At 32.2% G+C, this 15,858-nt stretch overlaps 1 protein-coding gene across 1 annotated transcript in view; it reads left to right on the top strand.

The window, feature by feature from the left end:
* Positions 1-15,858, top strand: part of Fat4 (FAT atypical cadherin 4) — a 165,916-nt gene that overhangs the window by 84,894 nt on the left and 65,164 nt on the right. The window contains exons 4-6 of the mRNA XM_010618846.2: positions 1,055-1,405; positions 7,001-7,923; positions 8,520-8,694. Of these exons, the coding sequence (XP_010617148.1) occupies positions 1,055-1,405; positions 7,001-7,923; positions 8,520-8,694 (1,449 nt within the window). The remainder of the gene's footprint in view (positions 1-1,054; positions 1,406-7,000; positions 7,924-8,519; positions 8,695-15,858) is intronic.

A 15,858-nucleotide genomic window follows, 5' to 3' on the forward strand; every position in this document is an offset into this window, starting at 1 on the left:
TGTTCTTAATTAGTGACTAGTGTTTACCACGTGCTACTGGTTATAAAATATATGTTAGATTTTTGAATCTTTCCATTAACATCTGTGGTACAGTTTGAAAGCAAATTACCAAATAATTTAGGAACAAATGAGGTTAGTCATTATCTGATTACTAATTAAGATATTTCTATTTCAGAAATTATTTGTGACATGGGTTAATTTTTCTGGCAGCCACAGATTTAAATATTTAATAGGATTGTATTTCTGTGTATAGAAAGATCAAAGAAAAGTACATAAAAATACTGAACATTGATTCTGAGACTGGTAACTGTGTGACCCATGGAAAAGAATTATTTTTTTCTTAGCTTCAATCCTTCTTTAAAATGGAAACAATAATTTCTGTTATAATTAGGGTAAAGGTTCATTTAAAAAGCAGATATGAATTTTAGTGGCATGAGGATTGGAAATTAGCAGGTGCTCAATAAGTGTTAATTGAATGTGAATCTTGAATTGTAACCTTTTATCTTTGACAATAGTGTATGTTGTAATTGTTGAGTTTCAATACTCAATGCCCATACCTCTAGTGTTTGTGTATTTTTCATTTTGATTAGTACAAATTCTTAGTTAAGAATTAAAATATTTTTCTGACTTACATTGGAATGAGTTTGCATAATACAGCATATGTTTTGGAGACTCCATTTGACAAGAGTTTAATGCTTACAGAGGACTACTTTTCCCTGAAATTTTCCTTCGTTCCTCAAGAGGTTTACCTCATATCCTTCCTGACATCTACCACATTTGTTTCTTCTTTTAATTTAGCAGTGATTTTTAATTCAGTAGTGTCAGAAGGAAACAATGTCAGAAGATTCATGCCCAGAATAGTTACATTGTAACCTCAGATATCCAGTATGATATATGCTTTATTAATATGTGGGAATGTTGCTATCAATGTTTTATGTGGAAATTTGTACAGTAATATTCCATACAAATGCTTTTTTTTTTGCTATGCTTGTATATGTTCTCCTACTGGTCCCTATCATTCCATTAATTTTAGACTATGTGCTCTGCTTGATAGGTTCTTTGGTAGCAGCCATCTTAGCTACAGATGATGACTCTGGTGTGAATGGAGAAATTACATATATTGTGAATGAAGATGACGAAGATGGCATGTTTTTCCTGAATCCAGTTACTGGAGTCTTTAATTTGACTCGAGTATTAGATTATGAAGCTCAGCAATATTATATCCTCACTGTTCGAGCTGAAGATGGTGGAGGACAATTTACTACCATCAGAGTTTATTTCAACATACTAGATGTAAATGATAATCCACCTATTTTCAGCTTGAATTCGTACAGCACATCTTTAATGGAAAATCTGCCTGTAGGATCTACTGTTCTTGTATTTAATGTTACTGATGCAGATGATGGTATGTAAATCACTTAGTATTCTTTTAAAACTTCATTTATTCCCTTTTGTCCAGCTTTTAGAAAATTTCATTTTGTAAATACATGTCCAGAGTTGAGAAACAGAATTATAATTTAACTATCAAGTTTTTTAAAATAAATGTTTATCAGTTAAATTTTAACAGACATAAAGCATTTTATCATCCTTTAATGAATTTGTCTTATTATTGTTTGCCTAAATGTGACAGTAATGCAGTTCAGTAATGCAAAAGTTAAAAGACACTATTCTGATAAATTTTTTAAGTAATTAAACTATTAAGTTTACATATAATGTTTCTATATAATTTTACATATTTTAACTGAAGAGGGATAAAATTTGAAAGCAAAAGGAAACAAAAACCAACTTAAAGAGAAATACTTAAGAATGTATAAGTAAATTTCATACTTTAGGAGAAATTTCCTGATAATATTTTAGCAAGTTTTCATGTTTGACTTTCAAAAGACTGTCTCAGACCTCTTGAATTTATGCTTTATAATTAAATCTTGACTTTGCATTAAATCTTTCTATGCACAGTTTAAGAATTTGATTTGCATTCATTGTAAAAACATCTGATAAACTTTCTTTTAAAAGCTTGCTTTCTTAGTCTTTCTTAAGCCTCTTTTGTAAATAGAGGTATCAAATAATATAGCATTACAGATAACACTATGAGGACTATCAGTATTTAACTCTCTTGTTTGGCAAGTTAGTATACCATGTTTTCCTTTCCACTGGATGAAGCTAAATGTCCTATCAGTGAAGAGAACAAAGGTGTATTTTAAAGGGGGATTGATGTCTATGTCAAGCAAATGTTTCAGGACATAGACATATTGACCTTAATTTAGAATGCGCTGATTCTTGCTGGTGTGGATTATTTGTATAATATCAGAATAGTATTCTATCTCAGCATTCATTCTACACTGTGCTTAATTCCCTTTCAAGGGTGTCTAGAAATATCACTTAGAAAGAGATGAGAAAATGCATAATTTTAAAAATATATGTTCCACTAAATATAATTAGAAATGCTTTGTTTATAATTTATCAGTTAGTACATTTTGAAGTTTCTTTCTTTTGTCTAACAATTAAAATTGGGAACAGGGACTTGGCTTAGTAGCATCACACCTGCCATGCAGGTGCAAAGTCCTAAGTTCAATCTCCAGTACCAAAAACAAAACCACAAAAACAGTTAAAGTTGGACTTGTGAATATATTTAAAATACATGCAGCTCTTCTAGTACTATTACTACTACCATGACTACAACTTTTATTATAACAATTATATTGCTTACAATTAAGATTAATCTCTATTTTGCAAGTTGTTACTCTCTTGTCATAAGTTTTAGTTTACCCAGAATATGAATATTTGCAATAACTTTTATAGTTTCTTAAATTATTTGTTTCTGTGGCTTTGCTTAACTTCTCAGTGGCAAATAATTCTCTACCTTGTACCTTTGTAATTTATTTATAACATGTTAGGGAAGGTCCATTGTTTAATAAAGTTATGTGCTGTTTTGGAAAAAAAAAACATCTTTTATGCTCATAACAAAATGTAGGGAAACTTGGAAAAGAGCAAAACCAGAACTTTCTTTTCCAAAATCTGCTGGAATATTTCATGTGCATGCAGTCAGCAACATACGATAACTATTGACTTGAATAAGTCATTTTTCATGCATTTTTTTCTTTTAATTGTGTTGGGTAAAAGTTTCAAGCTAAATTTACCCATTGTTTTAGTTCTGAATACTTTTATCAATGTAGTTTCCTGCACCTTGACCTAAAATATGGGATACAGTTCCTATTCTTTCTAAACTTAAAGGATAATGATAAAGTAACCTTGTTTGTTAAAATTCCTAACTCCATTATACTTGTTTCATAGATATTTCATAGTGCATTTTTAGGCATTTACAAATTAATAAGCTAATTTTATTCCCTGATCAAAACTTTGTCAATGAGGTAATATTATCTTTTTAGAAGATATTTCACCTAAAAATAAATTTAAAATTTTCTTTTATTGGTGTGTAGATTATTTCAGTGTATAAACTTTAACATTTTAGATTACACAGTCACTTCATAATAATAATGCAAATCTTTCACTGTTTTCATACAGCTATATATTGCTGTATGAATCTCAAAGCTTCCATGTAAAAAATTAAAAAGAATTATATTAAGAAAACTGTAAATTGATACATCATGAAAATATCCTTGGAAAAGCATTTAATTTTTCTACAACGCATACATATTTAAAATACTGGGAGTCATATGAAAATGTTTGATCATAATATAACTGTAATTTTTCTGAAGAATTATACCCATATATGCTTGGTGCCCAACTTATATAACGAAAAGGGTTCCAAATTCTAGTATTTTGATGGCTTTGTTGAAACTGCTTCGTGAAGATGAACGCTATCTGAAATGTTTCTCTGTATCACAGCTATATGAGGTTAATAAATATTAGTTCTTTATAGAAATCATAAGATGACAATAATTGATTGTGCATTTAAAATGCACACATTTTATAAATAGAGCTTTATAGTTTAAAATAGATTTTATTCTTATTTTATGTATTTTCATACCTTATGTGTTTTGCTCATTACAACTAAAATATTATCACTAAATGCAAATATATATATATTTTTTATATGTGCACACATATAAAATAATGAACCTGCCAAGAAGAATCATGGAACTAAGTTAATTTCAGAAAATTGAACAAAAATTATTCAAAATGTGGACTTTTCAGTTTATGGATCTGGCATTCCATAAAAGTCAGCTAAATTCAGCATTCAATGCTTGTGGATAAATTTTTTAAAAACTAATGTATTTACTGTTTTATGATTCAGATATTTGATCCAAAGAGCAAAACGGGAAAATGGTACAAGCTTTGTATTTTTCAGGACACTACAAACGTTGAGAGAGAATTTTGTTTTGATATGTTCAAGAGTATTTTCAAGATAAAAGACATAAGCCCAAAGTCACTTATTAAACTTGTCATTTTTGTTAAAGTAAAATAAATATAGATGTTTCCAAGGCCTATAATTTCAGTATTTAGGTTTTAGTTCCTGAGATAAGAGCTATTTATTAGTACTGTGGTATTTGAGTCAAAATATTTATATTTTTAAGTTAGTTTTCTCAAAGACAAATTGTTATTTTTTTAAGATTTTGTTACATAATATATTTTTACTATAAATTAAATATAAAACCAAGTTTTTCTTTATTCATATTTCTTGTTAAAGTTTTGTCATTATTGCTTTGCCTACCAACACATCCCAGGAAAATTTTCCCTTTTTATAAAAGGAGCTGTTCTGCTGCTGACAGTAAGGCTATAAAACCTTGGTTTCGTGTTCTTTTTGCCTCTGCAATTTAGTTGTTTACTCAAGGAAGTAGCATACTTGGTGAACTAGGATGTTCAGACTCTTGAGTTAATTGCTCACTTTTCAATTGATTTATGTGGCTATCACTTCATTGCCATGTGAAATTTTGTCTGTATTTCTAGTTGCTTCTAATCTTGGACATAAAATGTCTTCAAAGAACTATATTGTATACCTCTGCTTGTTAGTGTTATTTTTATTGAGATATTCTCACTACTATGTTTTTATTAAAAAATATGCCTGAGGTTGAGCCTCAAAGGAATAAAGAGTCAACATTGGTGACTGGATTCTGTCATAGGAAGTGCAGAAAATATCCTTAGGAAGTAATAAATAATTTTGTATATTGTAGTTCCACCCACACAAACACACATATATAAGGAAAATCTCCCTCCCTCTCCCTTTCCTCTTCCCCCTCCCTCTCTCTCTCTCTCTCTCTTCCTTTCTCTCTCCCTCTCTGTGAATTGTTGGAACTTTTTAACCTCTCGATCTATGGAATTTTAAGGCAAGGGGGTGAAGCACGTTGTTACCTTGTTCTATCCAGATCTTAAAATTCTCCTCTCCTGATGATAAATTGACCTATGGTTCCTGTTAGTTTTATTAATTCATACTTTTTCTTGTTATCAGGCTCTTATGTATTCTGAACATTATAATTTCTGCTTTTTTCACTTCTGTGCGGTCTTAAGAAAACTGTAAAGATTAACGGTCACAATTCATAATGAGGAGGGAAAACTACCTTTTTAAAGATCTACACAGCCATTATTTAAAAGTTAAAATTTTGGGTCAGCAAATAAGTGCCTGAAAGTTATCTTTATAAATATTTTCCTGAATCAACATACAGGTAAAAGACATTAGAAAACATCAAATCACAGGAAAAGAATAATTGTGGCATAATTATAAAGAACATTCCTAAATAGTAGAAAATAAATTTCTGTTATTCCAGTGGTATGTGAGGAACTTGATGAGATTCAAGCAAAAGCAAAAGCTTTTCATAAAAAAAAAAATATTCACAGAATCCAGAGAAAGATTACCTTAGAAACAAAAAATAAAAGAGCAATTAAAATTGTTTTAGAATATTTGACATAGAGGGCACATCATTTCTAACAGGGGAAGTCAGAAACCTAAACAATTAAAGTAAACTTCAGAAATATGGAATCTATTTGTAATCAATTCAAGTTACTCAATAAATGTACTCTAGTCCCAAAGTATAAAATATTTACAAAGAATGGGTTAGTAGATGCACAATGTATTTCTTATCATAATATCTTTTAATAGCCCCAACATCTTTAAGATAAATTATAAAAATATACATATCATTGTAGGTTAGTGAAGGAAACACTATTCTGAAGCAGAAAATCTGACTTTTTCTGTTTTCACAGCTTACTTGTAATTTTTTTCAAGTTACTTAATGAAACAATAGGCTGGTATATTCTCCACATCACATTTGTTATAAAAATCTCTGCAATTATTATCCGAAATTAAGATTTAGATTTTTTAAAAGAGTGACACATATTTCTAGAAAAGAAAGATATATAAACATAGCCCAATTATAGTATGAACATTATATTTGGAAACTTTTACATATAATTTACTGCTAACAATTCCTTTAAAGAGTACTTTGTAAACACTTCAAATATATGTAATAAAACTTGAGGGAGTGCCGTGTTTTCAAAGGCTATTTCCTGGCCAGATTCTTAGTAGGAATTAAAACGTATTTATTGGTTCTGACAAGAAATGTAAAAGTAGACTTAAAGCATCCATGACTAATGCCATACATCAGAACATTTTATTACTCTTCTCTGAAAATTGATGTTGGGCTCAATAAATTACTGATGTTATAAATATTGGGCCAATAATACAGCGTGTGACACTGTTAGTGTAGGGCTTTGGGGAATTATGTGATAGAAACAAAAACAGTATAGAAAGATCTGTTCTATGGATTACTATTCTCCTCTTTACTGTTGCAATTTAACATTCCACCATTCTTGTAAATAGGAAGCAGTGCGTCGATCAGTTGTTCACCTGATTCTTCTCAGGTCAAAAGTTAATAAGAAAAGAGTTATTTGTACATATTATTTACTTAAAAAGTATTAACTTCAGTTAAATCATTCATAAAGTCTTTTTAGGTGCAAGATATATCAAACATACAATATTTGCCAGAATTTTTGGTGCAGTTTAGTCTGCAATCAGTAAGTTTATTATTTTTTTCTTTAATTTCAGGCATCAATTCCCAGTTGGCTTACAGCATTGCTTCAGGTGACAGCCTGGCACAGTTTGCGGTAGACAAGAATGGTGTACTGAAAGTCCTGAAAGCTTTGGACAGGGAAAGTCAGTCCTTCTACAATCTCGTTGTTCAGGTGCATGACCTGCCTCAGCTTGCAGCCTCCAGATTCACAAGCACAGCTCAAGTCTCCATCATTTTGTTGGATGTCAATGATAACTCACCAGCATTTCTTTCCCCTAAATTGACCTACATTCCAGAAAACACACCTATTGATACTGTTGTTTTCAAGGCTCAAGCATCTGACCCAGACAGCGGCCCAAACAGCTATATTGAATACACCCTACTGAACCCTCTGGGAAACAAGTTCAGCATAGGCACTATTGATGGCGAAGTGAGGCTCACTGGAGAACTGGACAGAGAAGAAGTTTCTAACTACACTCTAACGGTAGTGGCTACAGACAAAGGTCAACCAGCTCTCTCTTCATCCACAGAGGTTGTAGTCATGGTGCTGGACATCAATGACAACAATCCTGTTTTTGCACAGGCTTTGTATAAAGTGGAGATTAATGAAGACACACTGACAGGAACAGACATACTTCAGGTGTTTGCAGCAGATGAGGATGAAGGTACAAATGGACAGGTTCGGTATGGCATCTTGGATGGCAATACCATTCAGGAATTTCGGATGGACTCTGTTACAGGTGTCATCACAGTAGCTAAGCCTTTGGACAGAGAGAGGACTGCTACTTACCTTTTGACTGTTCAGGCTACAGATCGGGGCAGCACCCCTAGGACTGATACCTCCACTGTCAGCATTGTTTTACTGGACATGAATGACTTTGTTCCCATATTTGAGCTATCTCCATATTCTGTAAATGTCCCTGAGAATTTAGGGACACTTCCCAGAACAATTCTTCAGGTGAGTATATTTAAATATAAGAAATATTGTATTCACTACAAGACACCTAAAAAGCCTATCTTTGTCTCCCCAAAATCATCCTTTTTCCTCTTGAATGCTTGGTTGCAGATAGGAAAGATCTTAAAAAGTTTATGAACAGTATGACTAAAATGCATTGATATTTATCATAGATTAGTATTCTATTTTGATTATGTTCTTTTGTGCATATTCTTTGTATATTTTGGAATTTTGTTTTACTATGAGAATAATATATGCCTTTATTGGTAAAATAAAAGAATATTAAAGTGTGAAAACTTTGCTGCAAGTATCATTTCTTAAAGTCTCTTCATAGATTCATTTAGCTAGGTGAAAATGCTATTAAAAATTTTTTGTGAATCCATCTGAAATGGGTATGCTTTTATTTTATGCATATTTTAACTCAGAAATATGTATTGCATACTATTCTTTACCAGTTTTACCTTTTTACTTTAAACTGTATCTTTGCAATATTGTAGTATGGTTCAGCCTCATTATATTTATTTAATACATTTTATTTTATGTTGGGCACTATGGTAGGTTTATGCACATCCATAACATTAAACTATTCTCTCCTATAGGTGGTGGCCAGAGATGATGATCAAGGATCTAATAGCAAACTCTCCTACATTCTTCTGGGTGGTGTTGAAGATCAAGCTTTTACTCTCTCAGCCAGTGGAGAACTTAGAGTAACACAGAGTCTGGACCGGGAGACAAAGGAGCATTTTGTCTTGGTGATAACAGCGACAGATTCAGGTAAGTCTAGTTCAGATTTATTCAGTTTTGAATGAGTACATGAAATTATATTAATCACTAAAATAAATATTTACTGAACTGTGTTAATGCTTGAAATTCTGACTACACTTATATAATTAAAAGAATATAATTTGCTTTATGAGATTTATGGGAAAATGAGCTTAAGCACATAACAAACAAATCTTTATTTCTGTAAATCTTTACAGAATCTTTACCCTGTAAGCAATGTGATTGCCTTTGGATGTGAATTTATACTCTACCACTTGAGTCAGAGACATTTAAAATATTTTAGCTTTGAAAACATCTAGATGTCTTCCTGGTTATGGAATAAGTGATGGGGCCTACAACTCCACTTCGTTTATCCTGTAAGTTCAGCAGGATTGCTATATTAGGCTTCTGATGGGCCCCACAGAGTATTACTGAGAGTGTGGTTCTCACTGACCTTTCAGTGTACTAAATGTCTGTAGAATTAATGACTAAGGTGCCCATTAACCTTTAGTCTTTGGAAGTGGTAATTGTACAAAATTGTATAGCAGACAGCAATAAAGCACAACACTTTTCTAGAAAGGAATAGTAACTTTATGCTGTTTTATTTTGAATGCATAGACTATATTCATAAATTCTAAAGACTTTTAATTTAAAATTTAAAGGATTAAATATTTGTTAAAGATCATTTATGACTTGGATAATGTAGATATTGTTAAGCACTTATTGAATAAATGACTGGATAAATCATTGATTGTCCAAAGGATTAATGAATTGTGGAATATTTTATATAACATTTATTTATGAAAATTAATGCCACAACTCAGGATTTATGTACTAAATAATTTAATTATGTTGATGTATGATTTAATTATGTTAATGTAGCTAAAATTATTTCTGGAAAAGTTCTTGCAAAAGGCAGCTTTGTTGGGACCTTGAATTACAGACTGTGTGTGTGTGTGCATACTGTTATATGTAATATGTAGAGAGATATATGTATACATATTATACAATACATTTAAAGATTTCAAATAGATTATTTTTACTGTTGTAGAAATGATTTGATTAATATATTACACTTGTTCTCCATCAAGGAATTTGTACTTTGGAATATTCCATGTAGTCAAGAGCTGTGGCAGAGAGAATTAAAAATGTATCCCGTGCTTGTGCAGCAAAGGAAGGAATACTGTAAAGGGAAGGGAAGTAATTATTTTTTGCCAAGTATCTATCTTTGTCAATCAGTATGCCAGGTTTTACAAACATTTACTTATTTCTACACATGATTTTTCACTATCTCATTTACCCACATCTAAGGATTTTTTTACATACATTATATCCGAGCTTGGAGAGATTAATTAATTTACTCAAGATTGCATAGTTAATAAATACAATAGTAGATCCAGACCCTGACACATCTGACTTCAGAGCTGAAGGTTTGAGGTGTAGGTCAAGGAAAATTTGGAAGACATTCACTTAAGAAATCATTTATTTGCAAAGCAACTTGTATAATAATGAGCATGATGTAATGATAAAAGTATGCATCTGAACTGCTCTTATTGGAATTCTCATTCTGTTGTAATTTCATTGGTAATTCAAGTGAATTATCTCTTCAATATTAGTATATTCTTCTATAAAATTGGGGTAATAATAGATACAAAGTACTTACAAAGTTTAATGGATAAAATACGTTAAATTGCTAAATTGTATTCCTATCATATAATATATAAATGATTTTAATAACTATGATCCATGAACTTCAAACATTTAAAAACTGTTAGAAAAATTTTCTCACTAAAAGATCAAGAAGAATTTCAAATCTCTATTTAAAAAGTTATAGTTTATGTAGAACTTCATTTTATTGAATTTCATCTTATAGATTGTGTATCAGTCAGTGCTCAGTAGAGAAACAGATTTAGTGCAACATGTATAATATATAAGGATTTACAAGGTAGGGTTACAATGGCTGCCTGCAGAGTCCAGTGTAGAAGAGTGTAAAAGAGGCTGTCTGTATTCTAGAGATCTGAAGGTCTAAAGCCTAGAGCTCACTGCACAGTCCTGTCCAAGTCTGTATCAGGAGGCTGAAGGATCTGCACTGGCAGGCTGAAGGGTCGGTCATGCTGGAAGCCAAGAAATGACATCCAAGGTAAAAGTGAAGACTGGAGCTCCTCTGAAGAAACAGAAGCTAGCCAGCCTTCCTTCCTCATTTCCCTTTCATTCCATTCAGGCATCAAGCCTATTGGTTGGTGCCATTCACACCTAGTGTGGGTCTTCTGTTTTGAGTAAATCCCTTTGGCCACACCCACAACTATGCAATTTAGTTGGGTATTTCTTTCTCAAATTGACCCAATCAGTTAACTAGTACAGATTGATACACTGGCAATTTCTTTTGTATATCAGATTATTTCTTTTTGAACTTTTAAAGAATAGAGTGCATAAAAAACTGTAGTTCAGCCAAATTATGGTTAAAGAGAATTATGCATGCTAGTAAACAAATTCACCCACCATTTCTAACATATTTTCCATCAAAATTACAACAGAAAAGGGATATTTCCTTAGGATAATAAAAAAGCCCAAAAGAAAGATAACAAAAATGATAGAGCTAGTCTCTTTTGTTGGACATGGGTGAGAAAGGCTGAAGGAATTTTCATAAAATGGTTCAGTAAAGCATTGATCTAAATGTGCACCCTGCTCGAAGACCAAACCCTTGTTCCAGGGAACCATATTGTATACATTTCTTATGGCATCAACTTTGAACATGATAAAAATTAGGTATTTTGAATTCTCAATCTAAAGACAAATAACAGAGGTCTAACTCTAATGAGAAATGTAGAGATTCCGTGTGTGCAGCTCCTACCCAAGATTGAGATAGAAGAGCAATAAGTTATTTTTAATTAAGGAGAAAGAAATACATATTATAAATAAAAATTTATTTAGAAGTATTATTCAGAGCCTTATTGCTAAAGAACATACAAAGGCATAAATGAATTTTAGAGATACAATTGCTTTAAAGTCACAGAATTTTATCAGTCCTGAAATCAAAGAACTAATTAAACCTTGTCCTGAAACGCAGATTTCAGTGATTTTTTTTTTCAGTTGCCTTTGAGGGAGACTGATGGTTTTTATAGTCACTGGTACAAAAGTTTTCAATGAGAAGTCTGAAGATCACTTGTTATGGGTAATTTAAAAAGCAATCAGCAATTGTGAGGAAAGACTAGATGATCTAAAAGTATTAAAACTTTCATATGTCCACAGTTCTGTGTTTAGTTCATTCTCTTGCATACTTTCAATGCCATGAATAAACAAATTTTCAGGGAAATATGAAAGATTCAGACATGGTATTTTAGAACTTAGTAGTTCACACTAATTTTCTGGAAATGAAGTTTCTGACATAGGACTTGTTCATTGCTATGATTTAAGAGTCAAAATTGGTGGATGACATGAGAAAATCAGAAGAATATGGCATCGTGTAGATCACAGATGCCATATTCTCAAATTTGTAGTGTACTGAGGATCAGGAAAATGTCAAAATGTTCTTAAGAAAAAAATTTGACAGTTTTATTTCTTATCTCACAAATCACTTATTCCTTGCTCTTTTCAAACTCTTATCTGGTGGCAGCCTGAAGATAAGTCAGTGTTGGCAATATGGCAGGAATTGTAGCAGCAGCTTTTTGATCATGTGAACCTCTAAATCTTTTGATTTTTTTTTTGGAGAAAACATTAGCATTCCAACTATCATTGTATTTTTATTTACTGACTGCATTATCTATAGAGCAGCACATCTGGAAACTCTCTAACTACTACTGTCTATTGCTCAAAATAAATTACCACCACCCTGTCATGCATAACTCTTAATGTTATATTGCTAATAACAAAGCCAGAAAAGAATATAATAATTTTAGCTCATTTTTTCCTATAGGCTTAAATGGCTAAAGAGACTACATCTCAGTTGAAGATGGTTGTATGCTTAACTTTAATTGAAAGTATGGCTATTTTGCCTTCACTATGTATTATATACTGATATTTCTTCTGGAAATATGTACCACCAAATAGAAACTCTGTTTGGTACAGGAATGCAGGTAACACTGTATGTTTCTTGTAAGATAGGAATTTGAAAAAAAGCAGATAAAGTTTTCCACGTGGTTGGGCATCCTATATCCAAGTAGCCTTTCTTTCTTTCTTCTTTTTTGGGGGGGGTTACCAGGGATCGGACTCAGGACCTTGCACTGGCAAGGCAGGCATGGTACCACTGGGCTAAATCCCTGGCCCCCCAGTAGCCTTTCTTATAATAGTTTGTCTTAACATTTACTCACATATGCCATAAATAAATATCCTAAATGTAATAGTAACAAGAAATTATCAGGGAAAACATAACAGTATACTTTAAAAAATTAATTTAGAGTCTCAATTTACAAAATGAAAATATATTCTAGAGGTAAATATATAGACATTTTGGTTAAATCAAGCATAAAATATTACTTTGGCTAGTTCTAGTTGCTTGGCCTTGAACAAATTGCTTATACATTATTTTTTATCAGTAAGGGAAAATACTAATACCTGCTTAAAAGCGTGCAATACAAAATAGGTACTAAATTAATTATCATGCTTGCTAGATGCCTCACAGGCTTGGTAGGACAAAATTACAATTCTTAACCTCTGTTCACTTCCTCAACCTCCGCAAGTTGCTCTCTGCCCATCATTTCAAAATTTCTGGAGATGAATATTATTACACTTTATTCTACTTCCTTTTAACTCACATTTAGCAAAAACAGTGAAACGGTGGACTCCACATCAAAAATGACCAAAAGTTGCTGAATTTGTCTACTTTTCCCTTTTCTTCAGTACTACCACTGTGGTCTAAAGCCATGACTAGCAACTTCCTGTCTTTTCTCCTACATAGTGCCTTCCCATAAGCAACTCACAAACTATTGCAACTATAAATTAGATCATCATATCCTATGGCTTGCTTAAAAATTCTCCAGTGGCTTCCAAGATTAAAACCTAACTTTCCCCTCTGACCTCATAACAACAAATGACCCTGAGCCTACCTGACCTCCTCCTCTACCACCTGCTGCAGCTTTAACTTGAGCAGCCAAGGTGCACTAGCACCAGTTCGTCTCATGATTTGTCTCCTTATAATTCTGCATCAGTAAGTTCTTTTGAGTTTGAAATCAGCCAAATAGTTACACCTTGAAGATAAGCAAATCAAGGTGTTTTTTCTCTTAAGAGAAGTGGATAAAAAGCAAGTGTCCACTGCAAGTGTCAGGCAACCTGCCAGCCCTAAAAATGGCAGCCTTTTCCCTAGCTCTTTCCCTTTGCACTTGTCAGTCTCTGCAGTAGTTCTATACTGCAGGCAGGTTTTTTTTTTTTCATTGATTTGGAGGCCAGGAGCATTCACATCCTCATCATTTTGTCATCTGATCTAGGCAACATTTCAGCTTCTTGGAGAGAATTTGCCTGATCACCTATCAGTGTTCCTCCTCTTCTACCTCTTCTTCTACCCAGTTTAGCAATGGATCACTTGGCCTTATTTCTTAGCCATGATTGCTATTCAAAATCATATGTTCAAGTGTGATATGATATATTTGAGTATGTGTAGTTTACCTCATCTATCTCTGTCTGCCTTACATTTAAATTTAAATTAAAGTCTTATTCAAAATTGAATTTGAAGAAATTCAAAATAGGTGCTGTGATAAACTAGGCATAAAGTAACTATTTGTTGAATGAATGAATGAATGAATGATTTAAATGCTAAGTAAAAATACCGATAGTTTGTTATCAATCATCAGTCTGCTATTTTAATATATACTCTTCATTTTTATTGAATGTATTAGAATTTTATTTTATTGTTACAAATTTGTCAGTTGCAAATTTTGTAAAGAGCCTTCCAAAAAGAAAAGTAAAAATATTTTTAAGTACATGGATGAAATTCCAGAAGTTTTTGCTGCATTGGTTGTGGTCATTCAAACTGACCTCTGCCTTGAAAAGCAGCACAAGTGTTTGAGGCTGTATGGCGTTTAGTGTGATGTGATAAATTGCAGTCATATGTAAGGACCCACTGAAGCATTTTATGACTTTAATACAGTTTCACATGCTTAAAATACTGCTTGAGCCATATTTTCGTGACTCTCCTCTGAACCTTCTGGCTCTTATTCAATTCTGTTATCTCTAAGATATTTCTAGACAGGTCTTTTTGCTACTCTGAACTTGGCTATCTACTTTTCCTTAGATTAATACACTAATTCAAAATATCCCTAAGGAGGAACTATATGCTTTTGAAAAAATTCTAACATTTGGCAATTATTTTACACCTAGGTTTCCCAAAGCAAAAATGTATGAATGCCCCACAAAACTCAAATGTGCTGGTTCTATTCAGCATTGATCCTACACTTGACACTGGGTTTTTCCTAGCTTAAGTATAAGGAGTTGTCACTTTTCACCTCAACTTTGTATACAAAGTTCACTTGTTTTTCATTTTGTTATGAAAATTTGCAGTTTGGATAACATCCCAGTAGATATATATATATCCATGAAAATTGTCTAGGACTTTTGGAAATTTTTTAAACTTAAGATAATCTTATACCCTCACTGATAAAATCAAAATATCTGAGCCACTAATAATCTGCCCCTAGTCTGGCCGAGAACTCAATTAGTATGTGAGAAGGCAGTAAAACCACATGGTGTATAGTTGGGGGGCATTATAGTTGCAATCCAGTGTAATATGAAGGTATTTTTAAAGAAAAGTACATAAAAATGCTAACTTAGGGAGATATGATTCAAAATGATAAAATTTTTTGGCATGAAAACTTCTTGGAAATGAGCCAGTCCACTTCCTTTGTTTTCCAGATAAGGATAAAAAAGCCTGGGACAATTTGCAGTTTGCCACAGTTCATAGCCTTAGGTAATGACTGAGCATCCAAGAATATCCAGTGGTGTCCAAAATTTCTGCCTTTCAACCAAGCTCTTGCTCTCCTAGATCACATTTCTTACATATTTTATAAAAGTCAGGATATTCCTTAAAATAACCAACTGGCTCTTTGTATAGTATTAATTTCTAAAAGTACATTTAAAATTATTTTCATAAGCTATTTTACTTCAATGAATGTAGTATTCAACTATTTTTTCTTTTCTCTTAATGTTTCAAAACATTTTAAAATTAAGCTTAATTAATAGAAATCTGTA

The sequence above is a fragment of the Fukomys damarensis genome, unplaced genomic scaffold (assembly GCF_012274545.1).
Source record: "Fukomys damarensis isolate Sample0158 unplaced genomic scaffold, DMR_v1.0_HiC HiC_scaffold_38, whole genome shotgun sequence".
NCBI lineage: Eukaryota > Metazoa > Chordata > Mammalia > Rodentia > Bathyergidae > Fukomys > Fukomys damarensis.